Source organism: Anopheles funestus, chromosome 3RL (assembly GCF_943734845.2).
Source record: "Anopheles funestus chromosome 3RL, idAnoFuneDA-416_04, whole genome shotgun sequence".
NCBI lineage: Eukaryota > Metazoa > Arthropoda > Insecta > Diptera > Culicidae > Anopheles > Anopheles funestus.
This window is the reverse complement of record NC_064599.1, coordinates 43,261,576-43,285,917: the sequence shown is the minus strand read 5'-3', so window position 1 is coordinate 43,285,917 and position 24,342 is coordinate 43,261,576. Positions and strand designations below refer to the sequence as shown.

The window sequence follows — 24,342 nt, the reverse complement described above, 5'->3', positions numbered from 1 at the left end:
CAAGCACAGGGAGCGTGTAAGCAGTTACATAAAGTGTGTCACAAAGTCGAAACAACGGCATGAAAACAGGATGGAATGGACCTTTTCCTCATTGTGGCAAATGTCAAATAAAAATGTGGCCGACAACACAAAAAACATCCTCTCGAAACAGAGGTCATAAAAGTAATGGTTTTTGAAACAATGAGCACCCACACGAACAGAGGTCCTATGTGGTTGAAAAAAAAGTAATTTCACTAAAAAGCTTTACCTTTACCACAATGTGTTGCCGACAGCACTCTTGTTAACATTTCTTAATTGAGTAGAGATTTATTTAAAAATCATAAACCCTACCAGAATGCTAAATAACGAAAAAGAAGATAAAAACAGTTAATTAGTTTACGAACCCACCGGCTTCTCAGGACCATACAAAAAACTACGTAATTTTTATCCATTGCAAAACGAACTAAGAAAGAAATAAAAACTTTCTTTAATGGAAAACTTTATCACGAAGGAAGCTTCAACATAAGAAAACCCTCGCATCACTGTTCCAAACACGCAACACTGTATTTCTTTGCCGTTCTGGTGGCGCGTAAAACTGTTGAACGAACTTCTCGCTGTACAAAATAATAAGCAAAAAATTATACAAAATAAAACAGCGCCACAAGAAGGATGAAAGTTTCCGGTGGTTTGTCCCAAGATGCAAACGACTGTAAAATAGGGAGATTGGCGTAAGAAAAACAAGTAATAGATTTTGGTGTTACACGCTCGAATGGGCATTCAGGTAGTAGTTAATCAAACTTCATCACGCTGAACGCGGAACTGATCACGTGATCACGCCGGCTAAACTATCCATTTTACGATGGTTTACCAAGTGCAGAATACTCAATTCCCTTTCTCGCAAGATATCTTTTTTTGTTTCCATTATTGTAATTTTCATGCTGCTTCGCTTACGCCAACTCAACAGCTAGATGGACACAGTTTTGAGCGCTTCGATCATCGAACGATATGCCTTCCGCTATGACTTCCGCTTACGGTTAAGTGAAATTTGTGTAATTATTATAATCTCGTTAGCCTCGTCTGGGAAGCGGCGATGCTGGCTGGCTTGTTTGTTGAACTAGTTTACAGCGCACTGTTTGGATTGGTTTCGTGCACGGAACCATGGCATCCCATGGGAAGGACCTTAGCTAAAGATGCACTCGCTTGCACAAACGATCAACGATTAAAGCTGACCGTCCCGTCGTGTGTTGGCTGGGCAGGAAGTTAAATGTAACGCACTATCGTATCGTGCGAATCCGATTAGGTGCATTGAAGTGCATCGAAACACGATAAGCGAGATGCGGACGCATCGGTCCTATTTTAAATGCACCAACACAACGGTACTGTTTTTTTGTATCGACCTGGTTCATGAATGTTTGCTGTGCTATTCCGAAATAGCACTATGGTACGATTTATCTTTTTTTTTTTGTTTCGTTTTGTTATTATTATCTGCCCCATGGCGCTGCTTGCCTGCCCTGTTTTGTGATTGCTGGAACTGATGTTCGGTAAGCCAAGACTCGGGGCGTAATGTGCCAGCATGACAGCCTGACACCTGGCATGTACCTGCTGCAATAGTTGACAAGTGCAAATGCAAATGGCATGCAATTGGAATTTATAAAAAGGTCGCACCTTTCCCTACCTTCCTCGGGACACGCGTCTAAACCGGGTTTCATCTTGTCGCCGTATGCATACATTATGAGGGTGAGAACAATACATTTGAGTGTGAACAGTGCTGGTGGTGATGTTAAAATAGCCCATTGCTCTAAATACAAAATAATGGCACAATGGTAAACGGAAAAGTATCTGGTATGAGGATATTATACGGGGAAAACAACACGTAATAGTTTTAAAAGAAACTATTAACGGTAATTAATATTTGAGACCGGTTAGTAGCAATTGAAATGAAACCGTATAACAAACAGAATAATAAACATAGAACATATGAAAATAGTGATCACCTTTTCAATCTGCTTATAACTTTATTCTAAATTTCTACAATAAATAATTCTTTAAACAGTATACTATAAAAAAATATTTTTCTTTAATTCTCATAACTCCGTTCGCTTAAGGTTAAGCGAAACGGTAAATGTGTGAGGTTTATTTTATATTTAAGCATTCTATCGTAAAGCTGGATTTTGAACCTTTCTCCATTCGTAACCGCATCGTACCATAAGGAAAGAAAGTGCAAGATCGTATTTCAGATTGCAACCAACCCACAACATTCCGGTGGCCAGATGCATTGCTATTTGCACACCTTCAGGGCGGTTTAGCACTGGGCTTAACAGCTGCTTCGAACTCGGATGGTAGAAACACGGTAAAAAGCTCACTATACGAATAGGTGGTAAAGGGAAAAAAAACGAAACAGAAGTCATTTTCATCTCGACTTCTTGAACCATTGGCCGCTGTACCACTTTCACTACCCCGGAAACAATCTACTGGCCCTATTACCATCGCCGAGTGGCTTTCACGTTGTTGTCGTTAGGGTTGTAGACGTAGACTGGGAACACAATTGAAACATAACGACCAAACCAACAGTCGTTGGCTGTCGTTTTAACGGCCCGGTAAATAGCCCTCACTTCCACACGGTGGAGATTATAATTTTCCTTCATTTACTGTATTAGTGTACGTCATTTTTCGGAGTATTGAGAACATTATTCTACCTCATTAGCCATCACCAATGTGCGGAAGGGGTACGGAAGTGAAGCGGAAAATTAGTAGCAAAGTGTATAATCTAGCATTACATGCGGATAAACTAAGGTATGATTATAATTATGGAGTTGTAACATTTTCACAACGAAAAAGTAAAAAGCAAATTTGTGAATGCTGTAAGTGGAAGAAATAAATCGGTTATGCAATTTTCTTTGATTGATTTTGTTTTGCTTTAGGAAATGTTTTTTGTAGTTAGGAAATGAATGCATTCTGATATGCCAAAATATCTTCAGTGAATGGATCATTAGGACACACATAGAAGTAGGTATGGCCGTATTTGTAATTTGTAATTTATTGGCTTTTGGAAAACTTTGACTTTACCCGTTTTATTTAATCTAGACTAAGTTTATAACATTGATCTTATTCTTCAAAACGTAATATTTCCCTAAATGTGCTAATGTTTTCAATAAATTCAAAATAGTCATACAGTTCATTTAACACTCTTGACATTGCTGTTATCGATTCATACGTTCCATAACTCAAAAAATATCTATGACTTTGAATACTGATGCCTATTTGCTGCTTGTGCTTGGACATTTCTTCGTCTATTAACAAGAAGTTCGAAGCCCAGAAGCAGACAACGTCATCGATCATGGTGGTAGTGAGTTACGATCGTTCTATGGTAGTCGCCGAAGTGCGTAACGTGTACATTCCTTTTGTATAGATTGACTAAGGCACAATACAAATATTTGCGACACAATGTATCATCGAATAATAAATATAATTCAATATTAAACCTTGGCTTCTATTACGTTGAATAATCTCATCATAATGTCGTCGGATTTAGTATTTAGATTACGATTTAGGATTTAGATAAACATAATTTATCGTCAAGTGTAACACTTAGGTGGCAAATTTCACGTTTACGTTTTGCTACCCGGCCGTAAATTTGGCCCGACAAGTCACTGATAATAAATTGTTTAAACAATATCATAAGGCATCCATCGCTCGCATTCGGAAATAGATGTTTTAAAACAAATGTTTCTGTGTCCTTCTGTTCATGGTTTTATCATAAATTATCTACTACACGATCCTCTAATAAACCTAACTGCAACCTAAAGAATTGATGGTTACTTTAATCTTGGTATGTTAATCCAGTTTATCAGATGCTAGAATAGTTGGATATAAAATCACTCCTTTGGGGCGGCCCGGTGGTGCATGTGATAAACGGCGCCAGTCCACACGGCCGGACCGGGTTCAAATCCCATCCGGACCGTCCCCCCGTAGCAAGGACTGACTATCCGGCTACGTGGTTAAAATAAGTCTAGTAAGCCAGAAATGGCCGGCGTGACCTGTAAGGTCGTTAAGCCAAGAAGAAGAAGAAGAAGAAGAAGAAAATCACTCCATCAGAACAAGTAGCATCTCAAAACCATTCCTGAATCCTTTCCACTACAAACGTAGGAGGACAAAGATGACGGAGTTATATAAAAAAAAGATCTTGGAGGAAAAGGGCGGTTGTTGCATTTATGAGGATATTAGCAAGGATTTATCAGGGTTCTCCTTCAATGTTCGCCGAAAGATTTCAGGGCAGTGTTAAAATTCAATCACTCCATTCCAAAAGTTTAGCACGGTATTGAACACATTAGAGATTTTGTTTGCAATCGCATTTCATCGCTTCAATGAATTCGTTTACTCTGTCCCTACATTTTCCTCATATCCGGTCAAGTGATTACACAAAAGTTTTGTTTTAGTTTTTGAATGCATTCATCCCTCATTCAGTCACTCGTGAAATGAGATAAACGCACCGTTTAAGAAACCAAATTCTATATCAGTAGTAATGGTAGTAGGTCGATCGATGGTCAGCTGAAAATTATGGTCCGCATCATGGTAAGCATGAATCGCATGGTGCAAGTGTGTAGGGCACCACTTTCGAAACGTTCCATCCCAGTCCAAATAGGACACAACAAATGCCGCATCGGACTGTTGACATTCTAAAAACCACAAAACGCTTCCCCCTATAAACCACAAAGCCACCGGAAACTCTTGGCAAGGTGGAGGCCCAAAGCCACAAAGCCTCGCACTGCATTTACCCGACTGGCCAGCAGATTATCATCAGAGCGGAGAGGATTGTCTGCACTTGAAAAATGAACATGCGGCTACAGCAAGCCCCCTTCGGGCACATTACATCTCTGGGCCAGTTGGTAGGGCCCCGGTGTGCGTTTAATGAAAGGCAAATATTGCACAAATATCGTGTTATCTCTGTCCGTACCTTTCATCAAGATACAAATCCATTTGATGAAGTATGATGGCACTCTAACGGGTACAGGGCAACTAAGGGTTTTGATTTGGATCGTTTTTATGAAGACTACGGACACCCATTAGCTAAAGCCAATGATCAGGACGTAGCTGAGAAAACTGACAAACAAAATAAACTTTGAAAGTTTTCCATTTTTTTTTACTGAGTGAAAGCTGTGCCATTCTCCACTTACACACAAATATGGTTCTTAACGATGAGACTAGACTCTACTAGAGGCGATATTTATTCAGAGATTCACTCTACCAAGTTATGTATTTCGATAATCTTGGTTTTAGTTAACAGTCGGATTTTAACATCTGAGTACTTCCTGCTAATTTCTGTATTGGCAATAATTACATCCCACAAACCCTACCAACCACAGACGGGTAGTTAAATTTGTAATTTGCCAGAGGCAAAAAAAATTTCATCCATCTCAAATGCACTAGCTGATAATGAAATACCGCGGTTTGGTCTTTCTGTTTATGTAGTTTTCCTTTTTAACTTAACACAGGAGAACGCTCTATTTCATGTAGCCGGTCACAGTCACATATCTTTGTCTAGGGTTTTCTCACAGCGGTATGGTTTTAATAGTGCCTTCGAGGAAGATAACTACATCTCCTGGAATGTGACCGGAAAGCCGATTACTCTTCTCCACTCAGCTGGACGTGCGATGGCATTGTCAAGCATAGAAAGGATAGAAAGGCAAGGATGTTGCAGCGAATAATAAGAGAGGATTAATACATAAGACCGAATGGATAGCGTGAAAGAAAAAACTGTCTTTAAGAGCACAAACGAAGGAAGTAGCGAGATATAGCAGTAATTGTATTGGGATGAATCACTACAGAGAAAAAGTAGTAAATCGAGTGCCCGATAACACAGCCGCAAGGGTATAGGTATACATAGTAGACACACAGCAAGGAAATATTTTTTGATGCAACCGGAAACTATTTAGCTGACATTGGAACCCATTTATTGTAGTTGTAGTTGTAGTCGCAAACGGTCATCCCGGAAATGTACCCGTAACCGACTGCCGGCAGGCATATTTTCATCCCAATCCTCATTGCCATTATGTATTTCGGCTTGTTCGTAAAATCACCCAACGGTTATCATTTGCAGAGAGGGAAAGAGAGACAAAAATAAAACAATAAAGAGAAAAATTAAACCATTAAAAGGTTGCGGAAAAAAGGATATTAAAAAGGACGTCTCCTATTAACTATTTAACCGGAAACTGATTGCACCGGGTCAGGTACGAAATGGGATCTCCGATGAGTTCGTTCGTTTGTTCGTACTAAAGCGCGCTGTTATACCGGGGCAGATTGTATTTTTCGAGAATTTGTTGCACTGAAACACTGCGCCACTCTACCACGTTGTTGAACGTGTCACGCGAACCCGGAAAACAATAAAAAATACGCCATGCTATTGACATTTTTGCACGACCGGTTGGTCGCTTTGCCATCCACTTTGAACGCGAGATTGCATATTGTTGTTTTATTTCTTCTGTTTAGTTGTGTTTTTTTCTCTGTTTTCCGCAAACGATCGTTCGTGCTTACAATAGAAAATTTGATTTCGTCGCACAGCACAGCAGCTTTAATCGTCCGCTGTTTGTGAATTCATTGACAGGCATTTTGTGTCGCGTGATTGTTGAATGTATTGCTAAAACTTCTGAACTTGTGTGCTAAAGCATCGGGAGCTACGAATGCCGATCCTGTCTAAATTCATTCTACTCAACTAAATTAGCTGGTTAAATTTCAAGATTTCGTTAAAATTCTTCATAGTTTGAAGGGTTCCTAATAGTTCACAATACGGACTATGATTTTTATGGACTCGCACTCATTTCATAAAGAACAGGAGCTTTGAGGCTACTAAAAGATGCACTAGCCATACTAAACATAGACCTCGTAGCTGTACATGAGATTCTATGACTGGGGAGTGGTGTGTACAAGAGGTGTGACAGCATCCGCTACATCATCTACAATAGCTACCACGACCGCCACTACATACTCGGAACAGGTTTCAGCGTAGGTCTACGGCTGAAATACGAAATCATTGGCTTCAGGACTATAGGTGATACTTCATGGACCTTGCACATGCGAGGAATTCTTTAACATCACCCTAATTAACTTTCACGCTCCTATATCATCACCTAACGAACCTATCGACGGATCAACATCGATTCCGATCACTATCTGGTTGACCTAGTGATACGTTGCAGAATCGCTCGCCTCCGCGCAAACGGGGTAAAGTAAACCCGCAGGTTTGACTCTAAACAGACTCCCTAAATAATAGCCATCTCCAACAATAATTTGCTACCATCAGGCTCTACTACCAGAAAGAAATTATAATATTATACGAAAGGTAGAACGCTCTAAAACCGAACATCATCTACTGTGTCAAAGCCGCAATCCCACAACATCCGAGCAACAAAAGATCTGACTGACTATACGAAGATTGTAGAGAAGTGAACGACTGTAAGAACTTGACATACCGCACAATGCAGCAGCGCCATAGAGCGCGGGCATGCGAAACAACACTGGGTGGAGGGAGTGCGGGGACTTCAAGAAATCAGATTGCGATACAGACCCGGGAGAACGTTTTACCAAGATATATGTAGCTGATCACCGAAAAACCTGAACCCAACACCGAATCTGCTGTCGAAATAAGGGTGGGGATCTGGTCACAAGCCACAGGTCCTCTAGCGAATTATTAAACGATCAGTTCAACAAACAAGTCCACTAACAGATGATATCATGTTACTGCCACCTAGCATTGGAGAACAAGGCACCAGACACCGACGGAATAGTATATAGTATAAACTGATCAAGAATGGAGGTGAAGCACTATAACTAGAAATTCATCAAATTATAACTGACTTATGAGATATTGAATCGAAGTCTTGAAATCATCTACCCCATATACAAGAAGGGAGACAAGCAAGAGTGCAGCAATTACGGGCAATTATTAAGGTGTTGAATACTGCCTACTAGATATTCTCGCTAATACTACAAGATCCGCAACTATTAGAGAAGGTAATAACCTGAACAAAAAACAGCCACTGATCAGTTCTTCACCAGCAACAGCTCCATTGCTTCCGTCTCTTCATAAATTACAAGACCGCGTATGTTAGTCTGGCTGTGTATCAAGAAGAAAGTTTAAACTTAAAGATTTCAACCAATTACCCAATTTAGATGCTATAGATATGTCGCAAAACAAAATTGCGTCAATCCATTTGAATGAGAGTTTATATCAACAAGAATTGGGCAGATTAGGTTTAAAAATATATAATAATTCGAAGTAAACAATAAACAGATGCACATACAAAATACAACCGATGCACTTCCAAGGGTATTTAGCAGTCATCTTTGAGCAGTCAGCGTTGAGAGCCCCTGGTAGCCATTAGCGTTAATGCAAATAGAATATAACATATTAACGACCTTTTAACACATTTTCAAACAATGGAAAAAAGAACTGTAATTGTAATTTTCTGTTATGTCGTCTTTTTAATGTTACAGTCATTAACATTTCTGTCAAAACATCAACTGGCTATAAAAGATCGACTACAGTTTATAATATTTAGTACTTACTGTAGTTTCACGGTTTAAGCTGAGTTGGAGCACCCATTTATAGCCGAATGATGTCACGTTACATGATTCATTTGTGGTATTCAACGTCCAAAAGAGTGATAATAATGCAATAGTTTGCATTAATTTCTATGTGTTCACATTGCAGTGTTTTTACCATCGCCGGTCTGTTCGGACGTATTGAGAGTTTCAAGTTTGATTGTAAAAAAACCCAGGGGGATTCGTGTAAGCTTGACAACTGGAACCCGTCCGAGGAAGGATACTTTATGCTACAATTCGCACTTGCCAATAGTTCTAGTGTTACATTAAGTAACTTACAAGCATCGACACTTGATGGGCGATTTTGTACCGAGATGGGAAAGCTTTTTGCATTGTTTAGAGTTTTTGAATCACCCGCGTTAAAAAAGGCATCATTTAGCAACGATTGCAATGTAAGGGGTTTTGAGATTTTTAAATCGTCAATATATCGGCTTACTTTCGAACAAAACACTGTTATGCGCTATTTTAGTATAAAATATAGTCCAATGCGCAGTATTCCACCTACGGTGAGCAACTTACTCAATGTGAGGGAAATCATTATACGAATAGGCAAAATTGAAAGTGTTGATTTGAATTTGTTCTGCACATTAAGCAGGCTTGAAATCTTAGATTTGGGTCAGAACAAAATTACCTACATTCATACACCATCCAACAGTTCATGCATGCCAAATTTGGTAATAATGTACTTGGATTACAATAGGTTAAAACGAATCAATTTCGAAGTGTTTTGGCCTTTGCTGATGCTGTTCGAAATTGATTTGCGTAGTAATATGATTGAAACACTTACTGGAGAGCTGAAGAATTTCAACTTAACAAACTTACTGCTGACACGCAATCGTATAAAAGTGCTGGATTTCTGCAATTGGGACGGAACCAAAGTATCAAATTTAAATTTATCGCACAATAATCTTACTCGTGTTCCTCGCTGCCTGTACAAAATATTACCACAGGATTCCGAATCATTTGTTCTGACTGTGAATCAAATAGAACGTTTCGAACTAAAAGACTTCGAGCAGTTACCCAATTTAGAAGTGATAGATTTGTCGTACAACAAAATTGCGTCAATCCCTTTGAACGAGAGCTTATATCCTCCTATGTTGAAGGCATTGAATTTGTATGAAAATTCAATAGTAAGCGTACCGAATGGAACATTTGAGAGAATCCGCATAAGCTTTGGAGAAGCTCCGGAGGTAATAGGATACTTGTAATTTAATATGAGGATAATACGTTTCCCATAACAATCATCAACTTTCCTGTTTCGGTGTTTCATCAACTTTCAAAAAAAAAATTTAAATACATTATTTTTTGGTTGAATAAATCAAAGGCCAGTGTGAATTTGAACGATTTGGTTTGAATCTTATTAATTGTAGATGAGTTTTAAGAAATATAATTACGTAGAACAAGAGACACGTGTAGCAGCTGCATGATCGAATCGGCCTGACTAGGATGAAAATTATTGTGTAACTCGTAGCAGACAATAAACACATACAAATTATTGATAATTGGTAAAGTGGTGTAAAGTTTACATCCGGCTTTAGATTTGTCTCAGTGATTGTCGTTAAAAAAAAGTTAGCAATCGGAACTTTCTTCGGTCTTACAAGCATTTCAGGCTGCAAGTCGAAGTTTGTTATCCATTGCGAAGAGTAGCGGATTCAATAATAAGTGAACTACGCGATCGCAGGGACCCGATCCTGCAATTGTATAAAATCACAACAGTTATTACATTCCACTCTTTTCTTCAGAAACCAATTCTTCTTTCCAACTTAAAGCACCACAAGTCCGCTTAGGGTCGCTAAAAGTATGAATTCGCCAGTGTGTGCAGCAGATGGACTAGCTTGCCTACTCTTCAACGTACCGGTCGAGAGGTCCATCCGCGACTCAAAGGTGGAAATTTTGGGGATCGTCTTCTATAAGAGAATCCGGATCCAGGTGACGCAGACATCACTGGTTTACGGCTCTCCTATGTGCAAACGCCTATCAAAGGATCGAGTAGGCGGCAGAAAATTTTGGGTTGGAGATTAAAGAGGAGATTAATTACGCCGTGTTGGCATAAAGATAGGCGAACGCACTTTTAATGTCGTTCAAATCTTCACTTATCTAGGGTCAAAAGTCTGCATCGACAACAACATTGATGTTGAGATAAGCATTGGGTAGCTACGCCTCTGAGACATGGACTTTGTCCCAAACTGACGTAATCCGCTTTGCCGTGTTCTCAGAACGATTTTCGATCCCGAATGTGTGGAAGGATAATAGAGGAGCCGTTACAACGACGAGCTCTACGAGTTATGCGGTGAACTCATTATCGTACAGCGAATTAGAGTTACTGTCATGCGAATTCACGTCATGCGAATGGCACCGGACGACTCAACCCATAAAATTCTTTTATTTCGTCCACATGGACAGAGGAGGTTTGGTTGGTCCACATTGAGATGGAACGATGGCGTTGATGCATACGTGAGCGTTTTAGAAGAGTCCAACAGCAGGCCAAGCAAAGCGGTTGTAAGTTTCACATTTCAGTAATTAAAAGTCGAAGAATCTGCCGAAGTCAAAGAATTACCTTAATTGCAGGAGCAAATTTGATGTATTAGTACATCTTTAAAATCATCAATTTAAGACAACATCCCACCATGCTCATTATGCACTAGGCATAGATGCCACTCCAAAATAGATTACGACTTCAAACATACTATAAGTCTTGGAGGAGAAAAAGATGCTTGAAATTCTGCTTAACTATGTGACTTGACTAATGTGCAGTCCGATAGAATTGCATTACTTCAGATGGCGTAGGTAAGGTCATAACTTTGACACTTGACACCGTAACATACCAATCTCATTTTAGGCATATCCGACTTTGCGATCCGCATATGCCCTACTGAACAAGCGTGCTTGTCATTTTCCTCCCTAGCTAGGTAATTTCTTCCCGAGAATGTTAGAGGTTTGATACTTTATGATGATATCCTACTGAACACCCAACTAAACAACCTTAATCTTTTTAGACAGTACCGACCAAGATGTCTTGTTTGGTGTAAGAAGCAGGACTTTTGAAAGCAGATACAACTTTATCAAAGTGTGTCGCTTAACCAAAATACGTCTTGGGCAGTTGTTTGATTATCCTAGCTTTTGTAAAACTTTTTCTAACACATAAAAACTATCTCTTTATATTGGAGTACTTTAATGGATTGAATAATAACACTTCAAACACTTAAATTGTAATGATGATGGTTCAGAAAATTAAAAAAAAAATAGGTTAGCTATAACATGTGCTCGATAAAAAAGGGTAATCAAACTAACTACAATGAAGCGCCATTCAAATCAAGCGCAGTGCCCATCACGCTAATATGTCTCCTTTGTTTATGGTAATGGTTTATGTGTGATGTAATGTAAATACCCTTAAAAATGAATTTCAATAAATAGTGTCCAACTACCAGACGCCTCTTCGTTGCAAACCGACGCAATCAAAGTGATGAATGGTAAACAGCCAAATGCACAACGTCATTGCATATGAAAGCAAACCACCAAACCGGTGAAGCGTTTCTTACCATTCGTACATCTATATATATAAATACAAACTCGTTCTCTTTTTTCTTGTTGTCAGTAGCCCCAAATTCACCGCACTTTAATTATCGTTTGTTGAACTTTCAACCTTTCTCCTAGTGAGGGCAGGGCAGGAGGGGAACGATTGCTCGGTGAAGAAAAACGAGCTTTGATAAATGATTTTACCATTAATGTATGCACAATTACTTCGTCCCGCGACTCTTTGACGAGCATAGAGCTAAGCGGTGGCCAAATCAGCTACAGACTTTTGCTTTGAATGTGCAACAAAATAAAAAATAAAAGAAAAAAATACATTAAACGGGAAAACGGGAAGGGTGGCGATAGAAAAAAAAAGATCCCAAAACCGACTTGCCCTCCTCGATGATTTATTTGTATCACACATTAATTCTGCACGAACTGATGGCAGATACAGAACAACAGCAAAAAACCATCCTTTCACCCGGTTTGTGTGACGATCGTTAGCATTGATTCTGTCCGCTATTGGGAAAGCAGAGAAAAAAGGCATCAGGAAAAGGAAAAAAAAACGCTCCATTCTCCTAGCTAGCTTGTGGTCGAAGAGAAAAAAAAATAACAAAAAATGCTGACTATTCCAAAAACTGCATCCACTCGGTGGTAAACGCGAAAAGGAAAAGGATCGGACGGGTAAGTTGTGCAGCGCTTCGAAAATGCATTCGACAAGCCATTAATATTTAATATCGTCCAGAAAGCAGGTCAGCATAGTATGATCCTAGAGCGTCCAACCCTTGTATAGGGCTACGGATAATGTGTTAGGTTGAACGTAAACTTGTCCATAAATCACCAACTCACAAGACACTGCTGTCAAAAAGAGATGTGGTAGGAGACAGGGAGGGTTCCCTGTAATACCTGCTCACCGCTATTGCCTCCTGCGGGTCTATTCCCGATCAAAATCAGAATCGTCACTCAGTAAGGTAGATCGGTGATGGCGGTGAATGCAAGAATGCGCTCCTTAGAAGGGGACAAGTAGCAGTCGCATGAGAAAGCGCACAATCATTGCCATCGACCACCGGAAATATCTATCACGCTAGAATGGAAACCAATGATCCTAGAATGATGCGCTGCCGAACGAGCGAATGCGTTCCGGTGTGTCCCCATGTCCCATTGGTTGGTACTACAAAAGCTAAGCTGAAAAAAGTCTCGACCACACTGTTGAAACCAAAGGTCTTTGTTGTCTCTTTTCCCTCTCTTCACTCAGCACCGGAAGTGAAAGGATCTACATTTACCTACCGACCCCAAACCCTGTTTGGAAACAGTATTAGAAGCCACCGGGAGGAATGTTATCTTAATGACGATGAGGTGGGAAAATCAAAATGCAACTCATCAACCATTGCCGTCACTATTTACACTCGTGTGACAGCTGAGTGCAAAGCTCGTTACGACGCTTTTTATGTTAGAACGCTCCATCCTGGCCACACCCGCCAAAAACCTAATTCCTGGCGGGGGGAGGGTGGCGGACACATTAGATGATGGAGGCTATTAAAACAACTACACCAGTGGGAACGAAGCTCAACAAACTTGACTGCAAAATTGCATCGGTGCCTAAAAGCATCCTAAAGATCACTCGTTCCTTCTCACCCTCTTTTGGGACAATGGAAGGATACCCTTCAATCCGGCGTCTCATCATTGTGTTTGTGTGTGTGTGTGTCAGCCGTCAACCGGTCCGGTGCTGATGCTGATTTATGTTGCATGACCGTGCACAATTGGCCGCTGCACCAATCAAGCAGTATCTGAAAGCCCAGCTAACTACTACCCCTTCCCAATGTGCAACGGTGCACTGAGCTGGTATGGTAGCAAGCATAAAAACTTCCGGTCTCTCTCACAATCAATTTCAGTTTTCTTCGACTGACGGGAATGACATTTCTATGCTGGAAGAAACGAAGAGGAAAGAAGTTTTCAGCACGATGCGCCACAACAGGAACACAATTGATAAGATTATTGTATTATGGTGCATTTATTTTTTTTATTGCGCTTTTCATTTTAGTTTGCGCTATTTGTAAGGATGGCTTACAAAAAGAATGTAAAAAATGTATCTCAATGGCTTTTTTCGTTACAAGAACCGTGGGTTATCATACAGGCAACATTTCATTTTAGCTGTAGTATTTTCTGTTCTGAATGCGCCACTTAAAATATTGAAAGAGATCAGAAAAAAGAAATATAATACCAACGCATTTTATAGTGTGGATTTTAAAATGTGTATGTACGGCAAAATGGAAGATGCGGCTTGTGTAGGGTATTACAATGCAATTATAGGAGCAAGTTCTGTCGGGTGAGAAAATCAATATACCACCAAGTACCTCTGGTGGTATTATTCGCCATATATAGCAACATATGTCCACAAATATAGTGCAGTTAGGGTTCTAATAATATCTTCCAAAATAATCTCTCTTTAAACACACGCTCGTGTTTTCTGCACAGTTGTTATCACCTGTTTCTGAATGTCAGTAGTTCATAATATATAACCTTTTACTGATCCCATCGCATACGCTAAAGTATCAACTTCTTTCTATATATTTCTAAATCAATAAAAACATGCTTTAAGAATGTTTGTTTTCATTTGTTTACTGCTATTCTTTTATTAGTATACGAATGTTTAATTAACTATAAAACAGAACATTCCGCAGTATTAGTAAACGATAATCCGAAAGTAAGTATTAGTTTTTATGAACCATTGAGAACAACTGCTAACCATGACAAAATAATAATTCAAAGGACCTACTTAACCATGTTTTTTTAATCCTTTACCTATTTAACAAACGAATGATAAAAGTATTTGTTGTGTGTAACTATTTTAGCTCGTGTTAATGTAGCGGCAAGTTTCATTATTTTAATATGTAATTTAATATACTAAGCTTTAAATAAAACTTTTGCTCGCATCTTCTCATTCTCACTCAAACAACGAACATTTCCTGCAACATAGACATCGTCTCCAATATGGGGATAAGAGCTTGATTTAAAACTACCGTCGCATAACGTCCTTGCTCGCAGGTGTCAAGGTGTTTGAAATCGTTGTATAAAACTCGGTCATAAACCGTTCTTAAACGGCAGTTTGCCGATATCGACACGCCAACATGCTTTCTTCCCACCTTAGACGCAGCATTAACACAAAGAGTTATTAGAGTTCTAGAGTAGAGAGTTCTTAGAGTAGAGTTCTTGTCCACTTATCATGTTGCATTTGGTCGGAAAAATCACCGTTGATTGTAGGCGAAACATGCGCGTCTGGGTTTCTCTGCCCTATGTAACAGTGGTTTAAATCGTGTACTAGTAACTGACGTTATCGCATAAAAACGCAACATCCAGGGAGTTTTGGAGTTTTTCTGTCGTTCCGCAAAAGTAATACTTGTTTCGTTTTGTTAGCTTTCTAAGTTAGTTTTCAAATAAATGATAAGGGCGATTTGTTCACCCATCATCTAATATGTCAACAAATAAACAACAAAAAAACAATAGAAAATACTATTAAAGTACAAGCTATGAACTCAAATACTGCAAGTTAAAACAAAAAGCTTCTCAAAGAAAATCCCATAAGTTGTCTAGCTGCTTGCTAGTCTGCATAACATCTTCAAAGTTAATACCCTCACACACGTGCAGCATGAAACCACCAATGCAATATCAGGCAATAATTCCTGGCAGCCTAAATTCAGCCACCCCGTACCGGAAGCTGGTACGCCGAAACGTCGTCTTTAGAATTCCCAAGTGGAACATAATATTTGTAGCGTCCTTCCCCAGAAACAGATGATTGCGCTTCGTTTGGGTAGAGGGGCGTTGCAAACTTTCCCGCTTCCAAAATGCAGCCGAAGGAAATTGTAATTGACAACGGTTCCTTCTCCTTCCCAGCGGAGGGTTTCCTTCAGTACTGTCTGGGTGGAATACGTACAGCTCTGCATCGCCGATTCCGGCTGCTGCTGCTGCTGCTTGGTTGATACTTTGAGGTTATGTAAGCAGACACAGAAGACATGCCGTACGCGAACACAACGTGTGGCGTGACAGCACCGGGACAGCTTCCTTTTTCGAAAATAGACTGTTGACACAGGAAGCGCAAAAGGAAGGAAGCGAATGGGAGAAAAACCAAGGCAGGGAGAAAATTCTATTGTCGTTTAAAGTTGCATCAGGCTGCATGGTGGGATCGGGCGACGAGCTTTCGGTTAAAGTGTGTGGCGCCTCCATCGCGACACGCTGGCGTCGTAACATAATCGCGTGCAAGCTGACGGGATCCCGGACGTTCCGTGTGTCCCTGTGTAGCATAGGTGTGTCCCAGTGCGCGAAAACTACGTAGTGTGAAGGTCATACGCAAGTAGCGAAAATGCACGCATGGTTGGAAAGATCGAAGAGTGTCGAAAACGTTAAAACCCCTTGAGATGGCGCAACGTGCAGAATCAAATGGTAATTGAATTTGTTGCAGCCATACATTACATTTATTACTTTTATTATTTGATGGTGTACGGATAGTTTATAGCGTTGTACAAAATACTATGCGTTATAAAAATGTAAAAGAAAAGTGATAACGTCTTTTAAACTATCGAATTTGCCCGTATTTTTGTAAATAAATATATATAAAATCACCATTTTATGTACAGTATTTGTACATATATATTAGTGCAAATAATATTATCATAATATTATCATGTCAAAAATTATTATTTGATAAAAGTATAAGTAAAAATTTAGCAATACGGCCAGGCCGTTCTTTATGAATAAAAAAAAATAAGTAAAAATTTGAGGCATTACACCTTCGATGCACAACCGCATCTTATAAAATTATATATTTGGTTCATTAAATTTTGTATGCTGCTTCTTTCGGTAGTTTAATAAACTGCATCACTTAAAGGTTATTTTCATTCATTCACACCAACGTAGATCGAAGCTCAAGAGGTAAAGAATGAATCAAAAATCTTCGTTTTATTTTTTTGTCTCCCTTTTTGGTGGAAGAAAAGCAAAAGAAAAGCCAGCAGCAAAGCCTCATCATTATGTAAAATCGATGGTAAGGAAAAATAGAACAATGTAAAAATCGATGTAATCGTCAATGAGGTAGCTATAATGTAAAGTCGATCAAGTGCAAAAATGGGATGCTGTCAAAATCGATGTAATCATTAATGACTATTTTTACCGTGCCCTTTTCGTTATCAGTTATAGTAATTCATGCTACACAGCCCGTTTCAAGTTCGTTCTATTGGCTTAAATATTTCGAACAATTTGTATAAAGTATGATTTTATCTGAAGCACGAGTATTTTCAATTATAAACTTATATTTCCATTGATTCAAATCCCTGTAGCGTGTATTGGATAAAACGACCAGGCTGCTCCATTTCAATTAAAAAGAACAATAACCTTAGGCAAACAATGCGAAATGTCCCTTTTTTAGTCATTTATATTGGCATATTAAAAACAAAATTAAACGAATACAATATCGATGGTTTTAAAAACAAAATAAACTGTAGTTGGAATTTTGAAAGCGTTTTGAAAATGTTTATAAAACAGAATTACTAACATTTTTTTAAAGAAGAAGGGTCTGTAGATTAATTAAGTTTAGTTTAGTTGGATTGACTTGAAGGATTATAATTAGCAATACTAGCAGTAAATAAAAAAAATCAAAATTGATATTTGTTTTAAGGCGCACATCTTTGTAAATGATTTCTTCTTGTGCTAAAATCAAAGTGCATTTTCTTTTCTTGTTCCCTATCTTGAAGAAAGTATCTGTTGCAATGCACCTAATGCTGCATGTAGTAGTTTCACAAGGTTAGAAAAAAAGCACGCCATAAGAGCGTGAATAACGCCAGCATGTACTCACATCACGATCACTTACCTCTGCGCCGCTGGCGCCAATTTCTTCCCCCGTGTCGTCCAAGTGCAGCACGTGCATTGAGTGCACTTCTGGCCGAAGGAGGAACCGCCTCATCTTCGTCATCGTCATCTGAATCGATGCATATGACATCATCACCCATCGTGGGCTACGAGTAAGGTTGTTGTGCTGTTGTGCGTTTGGCGATGAATGAACTAACCAGTTCTTACCGGCAGCCCTACCCTACGATCGGTTTTACGAGGTTGCAGGCGTGCTAAGTAATGGCCACTCTCTTAGTGCTGCGGGAAGGAAACGCACACTATGGCACACCTCCAGCTGCATCTCATCGCCAGCAGCTCAGCGGAACGTGACTAATATAACGGCAAAGGGATTTTATCTCGATTCAGCATAGTGTGTGGGCATTATCAGTGTTCGGATGAAACTATTTCCCCACCATGGTCTCGAGTGTCACTCGGAGGGTGTGAAAAGCATAGTCAACATTTGTGTTTTTGCACCGGTGCAATCCACAACAAGCTTTAGCGTTAGTGTTTAAAACATTTGCCAAAATATTTACCACATTCCTTCTGTAGATTAGCAAAAAAGCGTTTGAGTGACATTGCACACACATATATGTATTAAGTGGCTGGTGTCTTGCCTTTTCTTGTATTTCATTCAGTGCATGAAAGTTGCTTAAATCTTTGCCGTGGATATCCCACAGAAATCTACATTAAATTGCTATCATTTGGTCATATTTTCACCAGCGAAACGATCTCCACTGCCAGCCGACCCAATTGTTACGACCGATCTGTTCGTACTGCGGTTTTTTGGGAAGTAAATTTTTACACTCAAAACAAACCACTTCACGTGTTCCAATAATGCACAAGGTGTACCTTCTTCGCCCTGGCTACATACGCTGTAGATGTACAACGAGTAGCTGGTATGGTCCTACCGGAAATGAAAAAAAATCCAGTCCAGTTCTCTATGCAAAACTTTAACGCATGTAACGCTCCATCCGGTTTGTCTGCCTCGTTAGTTGCACTCTATTGGCAAAAGCAACCCAGTGCATTGGGGTCGGTGCACAACTTCTTCACTTCCACTTGCTGCCGCTCCTTTGAGTTGTTTGGTTTTTTGCTCTTCTTTGCTGGTTTTAACTCAACTTCACATTCACGGTGTCGCTTGTCGCTAGTCGGAACCGGATACGGCTTGCCAGATCGTCTCACCGCAAAGGATGAACTATATGCACATTCACACTCACTTGTGCGCACCACGCACACACACACTCACACAAAGTAAAATGTAACGGAGCTCATGGCAATGTTAGGATATGGCGTATGGTTTTTCACGACGATGGTGAAAAGCTCCGCGCAGTGAATCATTTCAAGCATCGTCCAGGATCTGCCGAAAAAGAGAACGAGAACAAAGATAAAGGTAAAGAAAAGACAATAAAGAGGTTAAATTTATGTATCATTAGTGCGAACAATAGTTTTGCTTCCGCTTTTGGGTTGACTTTAGTGCAGGAAAATTTGCTGCCTTGTTTTTGCTTCACGGTTTTTCTTGCGGTTTCTTTCACCGTAACATATTTTTGGTAAGACTCTTATGGGGTAAAATTTTGTATCTGCAGGTAATTATGCAATTGTTGAACAATATTTGATATTATTAAAAGTTATATGTATGCATGCAAAGTAAATTTGAAATTATTAAACAATTTTACTAAAGTTATTCCGTTTTATAAGATTAATTGTGATTTTTAACATTTTAGTTGTAAGCATGGACGGTTAATTGTTAGTCAACAACTATTTTATCACATTGCTCAAATATTTTATTTTGTTAGCTTTTAAGCTTAAATAATATTCCATTCACAACTTTATGTTGTTAATTAATTGTTGCGCTTCTTCTTCTTTTTGGCTTAACGACCTTACAGTCACGCCGGCCATTTCTGGCCTACTAGACTTATTTTACCACGTAGCCGGATAGCCAGTCCTTGCTACGGGGGAACGGTCCGGATGGGATTTGAACCCGGTCCGGCCGTGTGGACTGGCGCCGTTTATCACATGCACCACCGGACCGCCCCCAATTGTTGCGCTACATCGTCCAAATAATAGATTTGTTAATTTACTACATACAAATGTCACGTTTTACCCTCATTCGAAAGTTCAGAAATAGTTTCGCGTTGTAAAACATCTGACATAAATGATCGTATAATATCATGTCTCATCATGTCTATAATATCATGTGTCTCCTATATATTCCCCAGTGCATGAAAAACGATCGTTTCAATTTTGCTTGCATACTTTCAGGCGCATAGAGCGCAGAACGTTTTGTGGTATGATAAATAATACATCCCGGTCTAGCTGCCCTTTGCAAAATCACTGCCTACTTATCATGCTTCATCTTTTCTTCGACATGAGAGGGTGAAAATGAGCTTTTTTTTAATGAAATCCGGAAGCATTCATTAACCTGCTCGTACTGCTGACAAATGCCAGGCCAATTGGCAGACTGATGTACACTTACACGCAACCTATCCAGCAGATGGAAAGCTAATGATGCTAAAAAGTAAACTTCCGTTTGAAATTTATTCCCTTCATTAGTGGATCCGGCACCAAAGTGCACTGTGTGGCAAAGAAGCACGCCAGCACGCGAACATGTGCTGCCCAAAGACACACACACACACAAGCCGCCCGTAAATTATCCAACTCCCGAGCGTCCACAAGCCAAACTGTTGTAAAGTCTTCCACCCACGTGGTATCTATCCGGACGTATGGCCATCCCAACCTTCCAATGGGTGAAAAATATAGCAACACACCACAGCCAGTCTCCCGGTAGGATGGCAAAACGGTTCATGAATTTTAAATCTATCCAATTGACCCATCACGAGCGTGCACCGCTGCACCGAAAGAGTGTATGCCAACCGATGTACGAAAGTTCTGATTGGGTTGCCATACAGTTTCGTATTAAATGTTAAGCCCCTGTGTGGCTCCTCTGCGTACGTTAATTCAATCAGGCTTCTCAGTGTGCAGTGCAGTGCTTATTTACTGCTTTTCACTTTTGCTTTTCCTGCACCACTGTATCGTGATCCGTTTTGTTTTATTTTTACTTCTGGATTAGCTTACAACGGCCGGCAATATGCGCTTTATCGCTATCGTGCCACGTGCTGGTTTTTTGCAGTTAAACGCAGACCATTAATCCAAACCCTACCTGAGCCGTTGATATAGGGCACGATGTGGTTGAAGATGATGCTATACAGCAATTGCACCAAATCCATTTCCTCAGACAACACACGCACAGAACACATTCACACACTCATATCCGCGAGGCGAACACGTCCTGCACGGCCACTGTGCAACTAGCACGCGGCTGCACAAGTTGCAACACTGCATTACAAAGTAGAACTGACTGGCAGTGCGCTTACTGCACATCGTTTATATATGTATGTACAGCTTTCCGATTCCATTCCAGCTACAACGCCCCAAACCATCCATCGCTCCCTTGCTCCCTCACGTTCTCCTCCTATCCGGCGAGAAATGACCGTGAGGAGCATCTAACAGTAGAAAGCGATGGTACGCCAGGATGCGCAAGCAAAAGGACGAAGTATCCCGGCGCTGCACGTGGAAATCGGACGGGTTATCGGGTACGAAACAAACCCGACCCGACCGACCATGGGTTTCCATGTTCGGATGATGGACGTTTTACCATTGCATGCACTTGCGTTCGTCCCGTGCCGGTACCGGGTGAAGGGGCTAAGTCAGTATGAAGAGAAACCAGTGACCATCCCATCGGTAGAGCGAACTATGTCCATCGGTCACGATGTGCAATGTTGAGCGGTGATGCTCGAGCAGGATGGAACGATGCCGTGCGACTGATGCACAGCTGCATTGTGCAGTTGTAAATGTGTGCGAGGTTTGGAAAGGCCATGCAGAATGAGGTTGTTTTCGTAAAAGCCATGTAAAACGTTCGCCTTGCCGAAGGAAAAGCTCCAGTGAGAAAGCTCGCGACCAACGTACGAAGTGTAGGGGGCTGCACAAGATTCGGTGCACTTTCGATTATTCGGTTTTTATGAGCGAAACGTAAAATTTATGTCAGGGTTCAATTAAAATGTGGAATGCAACAAATTGTTTTTACATTATTCTTGTAATATGTTATATCACATTATTTGTAATTGATTTAGTACTTGTACTAAATGTATTAGTACTACTTACTTGATGTAAGTAGCTATTGAGCTGCAAATGTAAATTACAAAATGCAATAAGAACCGTTTTGTTGCGATTTACATTGCAGAAAGCAGTACATTACAAATTTACAACATTTTAGATCACATTCAGTGACAGCTGACAGTGCAATGGCGCAATTTCTGTTTCATGATTCTTTAGATTCATAATTTTAAGTTTAACTTTTTTCTGAAGAACACTCTGCTAAACATTTTGTCAACACGTTAATGTTCATGGTAAAAATTATTAGCGCTTTTATTAAAATATTTAAAACTAATTTCAATTTTTATATATGTTACATTTTAGATCATTTTGCAAAATATAATATTAAGCTAGGTGTTTTATTTAAAACACAATATTTGGGGTAATTTGTGAGTTTGAAGTAACAGTAAAAAAGTATTTAGTTTAATTTTCAGAATATTTATAAAAAAGTTTATGAAACTGTCAAACGTTTTGACCCTAGCTGACACTGCAAACATCAAACGTAAACAACAACAAAACACTTCGCTCAACTAAACAATTACAGATCTCTTGCGAGTTTGGTTTAGCTTGAGGTGTGCATCGTGCTGAAGATACAAATTCAATAAATCCTCCCCGGGCTGTGTGAATTCAACCCCAATACCATGGAGGACGAGTACGGTGTAACAGATTCACCCCGGAAAGGGCCCACCCTCTCAACGTCAACCTCTAGCTTCGAACCGTTCGACGCCCACGATCCGAATCTTTCGCGATTAGCAACGAAAATGTTCCAGAAGACAGGGGAATACATTACGCACGAACTAGTTTCCACGGTGGATGATTACAAGCTAATCGAAAACATGAATCGCGCAATGATGAGGAAGGTTACGGATATGCGACAAATGTCGCAGTCGATTGCAGCGAAAAACACAGAACTGAATCAAAAGTATGAGGAACTGGTACGTAACCGTATAGTATTGTTTCGGCATCGTATAACAGACCGAGTATCGTAACGTTTCTTTCCTGTGTCGCTGCAGAAACCGCTGTTGCAAAGGATCGACGACATTGAAACAACGGTGGACAAGCTTGAAGCAGCTGCCTATCAACTGGATTCGTACTCTATTCGTTTAGAGAACAAATTCAAGTCACTAAAGACAAAACAGTAAAAACAGAATCCGCGTTAGATGATATATTTATTCATACAGCAATACACAAAGTTGAACGGCGCGTGGTCGTCAGCCAAGAATTAATTTAAACATTATTGCTATTATGTTAAGGAATATTAAAGGAACTGTAAATAAAGACGAACAAGTACGTAAATACATTACACGTATGTTAGTCAAACTGGACTCGAATAAATACTCACTTTTGGCTACGGTTCGTATGGACCGGACGAGCAACAATATCTGTGCTTTGGTTGACGTGGGTTCTCCGAATCCTTGCACTTGCGCTGACATACCCCATCCATCTGGGAAAGACAAATACCGTCACAATTTCTGTGTCCAAACTGTTAAACCTACGCACGGCTGCTTGTTGTTAACATACATTTGGACAGGAATCTCTCCTCGCTTAAAACACATACAGCGTTCAGGAAAAGTAATGAAGCTTCTACCAATGACCACAAGGTGAACATGGTTGTCTCTTAAGTATAAAAATTTAACCCAACAATCTACTGATCGTAAGTAAATGCAAAATTCAACTCACTAAGTTGACCCAACTCGATTCGCCAGGCGATATGTTTTGATCTGTGTTGACAGTTTGCGTAAACGTCATCGGGATACATAAGCTCTAAATTCAGCACTGTAAACGTTATCTAAAATGACATCGGTTGCTATTACAAAACAAATCAACTGAATGAGACGATCGTTATTTGAACGATCCATACTTCGGACTGACCTACATGATGCGGATAATATTTACGGCAAATATACCATACACGGGACATTTTAAAAAGGAATCGGAAGAAATAGCGATTATATCATAATATCACATCATACAATCAAAACCATGCGTGTGCTGCAGCGGTCTGCAAGAAACCAGCTTGCAAACCACGATGAGTTTGACAACACCGACTTAAGCCATAAAAAACCTATTTAACTAACCTTTGCCTCGCGGGCTAAATAGCTCAATTGCTCTCGGTTTTAGCATGCCCTAATACTCCTAATAGTAAGAGTAACGGAGGCGGCGTGTTAAAACCGAATGAAATTCAGCTATTTTGTCCGTAGGATGAAAGCTTCTGAGCCAACTTGGAAAAGT

The 24,342-nt window shown here is 39.9% G+C and overlaps 3 protein-coding genes across 3 annotated transcripts in view; 1 reads left to right on the top strand and 2 right to left on the bottom strand.

Moving 5' to 3' along the window:
• LOC125769177 (uncharacterized) overlaps positions 1 to 21,339 on the bottom strand; it is a 65,467-nt gene extending 44,128 nt beyond the window's left edge. Inside the window, exons 1-2 of the mRNA XM_049437728.1 lie at positions 21,119 to 21,339; positions 17,948 to 19,318 (exon numbers count right to left, since the gene is read on the bottom strand). Coding sequence (XP_049293685.1) covers positions 17,948 to 18,086 — 139 coding nt within the window. The 5' untranslated portion in view covers positions 18,087 to 19,318; positions 21,119 to 21,339. The remainder of the gene's footprint in view (positions 1 to 17,947; positions 19,319 to 21,118) is intronic.
• Positions 21,340 to 22,588: 1,249 nt separating this feature from the next.
• On the top strand, positions 22,589 to 23,413 carry LOC125769200 (biogenesis of lysosome-related organelles complex 1 subunit 2). The gene is made up of 2 exons (XM_049437764.1): positions 22,589 to 23,045; positions 23,124 to 23,413. The coding sequence occupies exons 1-2, from the start codon at positions 22,752 to 22,754 to the stop codon at positions 23,250 to 23,252; spliced, it is 423 nt and encodes a 140-aa protein (XP_049293721.1). The 5' UTR covers positions 22,589 to 22,751; the 3' UTR covers positions 23,253 to 23,413.
• LOC125769202 (immediate early response 3-interacting protein 1) lies at positions 23,261 to 24,110 on the bottom strand. Its single transcript, XM_049437766.1, has 3 exons — positions 23,632 to 24,110; positions 23,453 to 23,554; positions 23,261 to 23,377 (listed from the first exon to the last, which is right to left on the bottom strand). The coding sequence occupies exons 1-3, from the start codon at positions 23,717 to 23,719 to the stop codon at positions 23,322 to 23,324; spliced, it is 246 nt and encodes an 81-aa protein (XP_049293723.1). The 5' UTR covers positions 23,720 to 24,110; the 3' UTR covers positions 23,261 to 23,321.
• Positions 24,111 to 24,342: the final 232 nt, after the last annotated feature.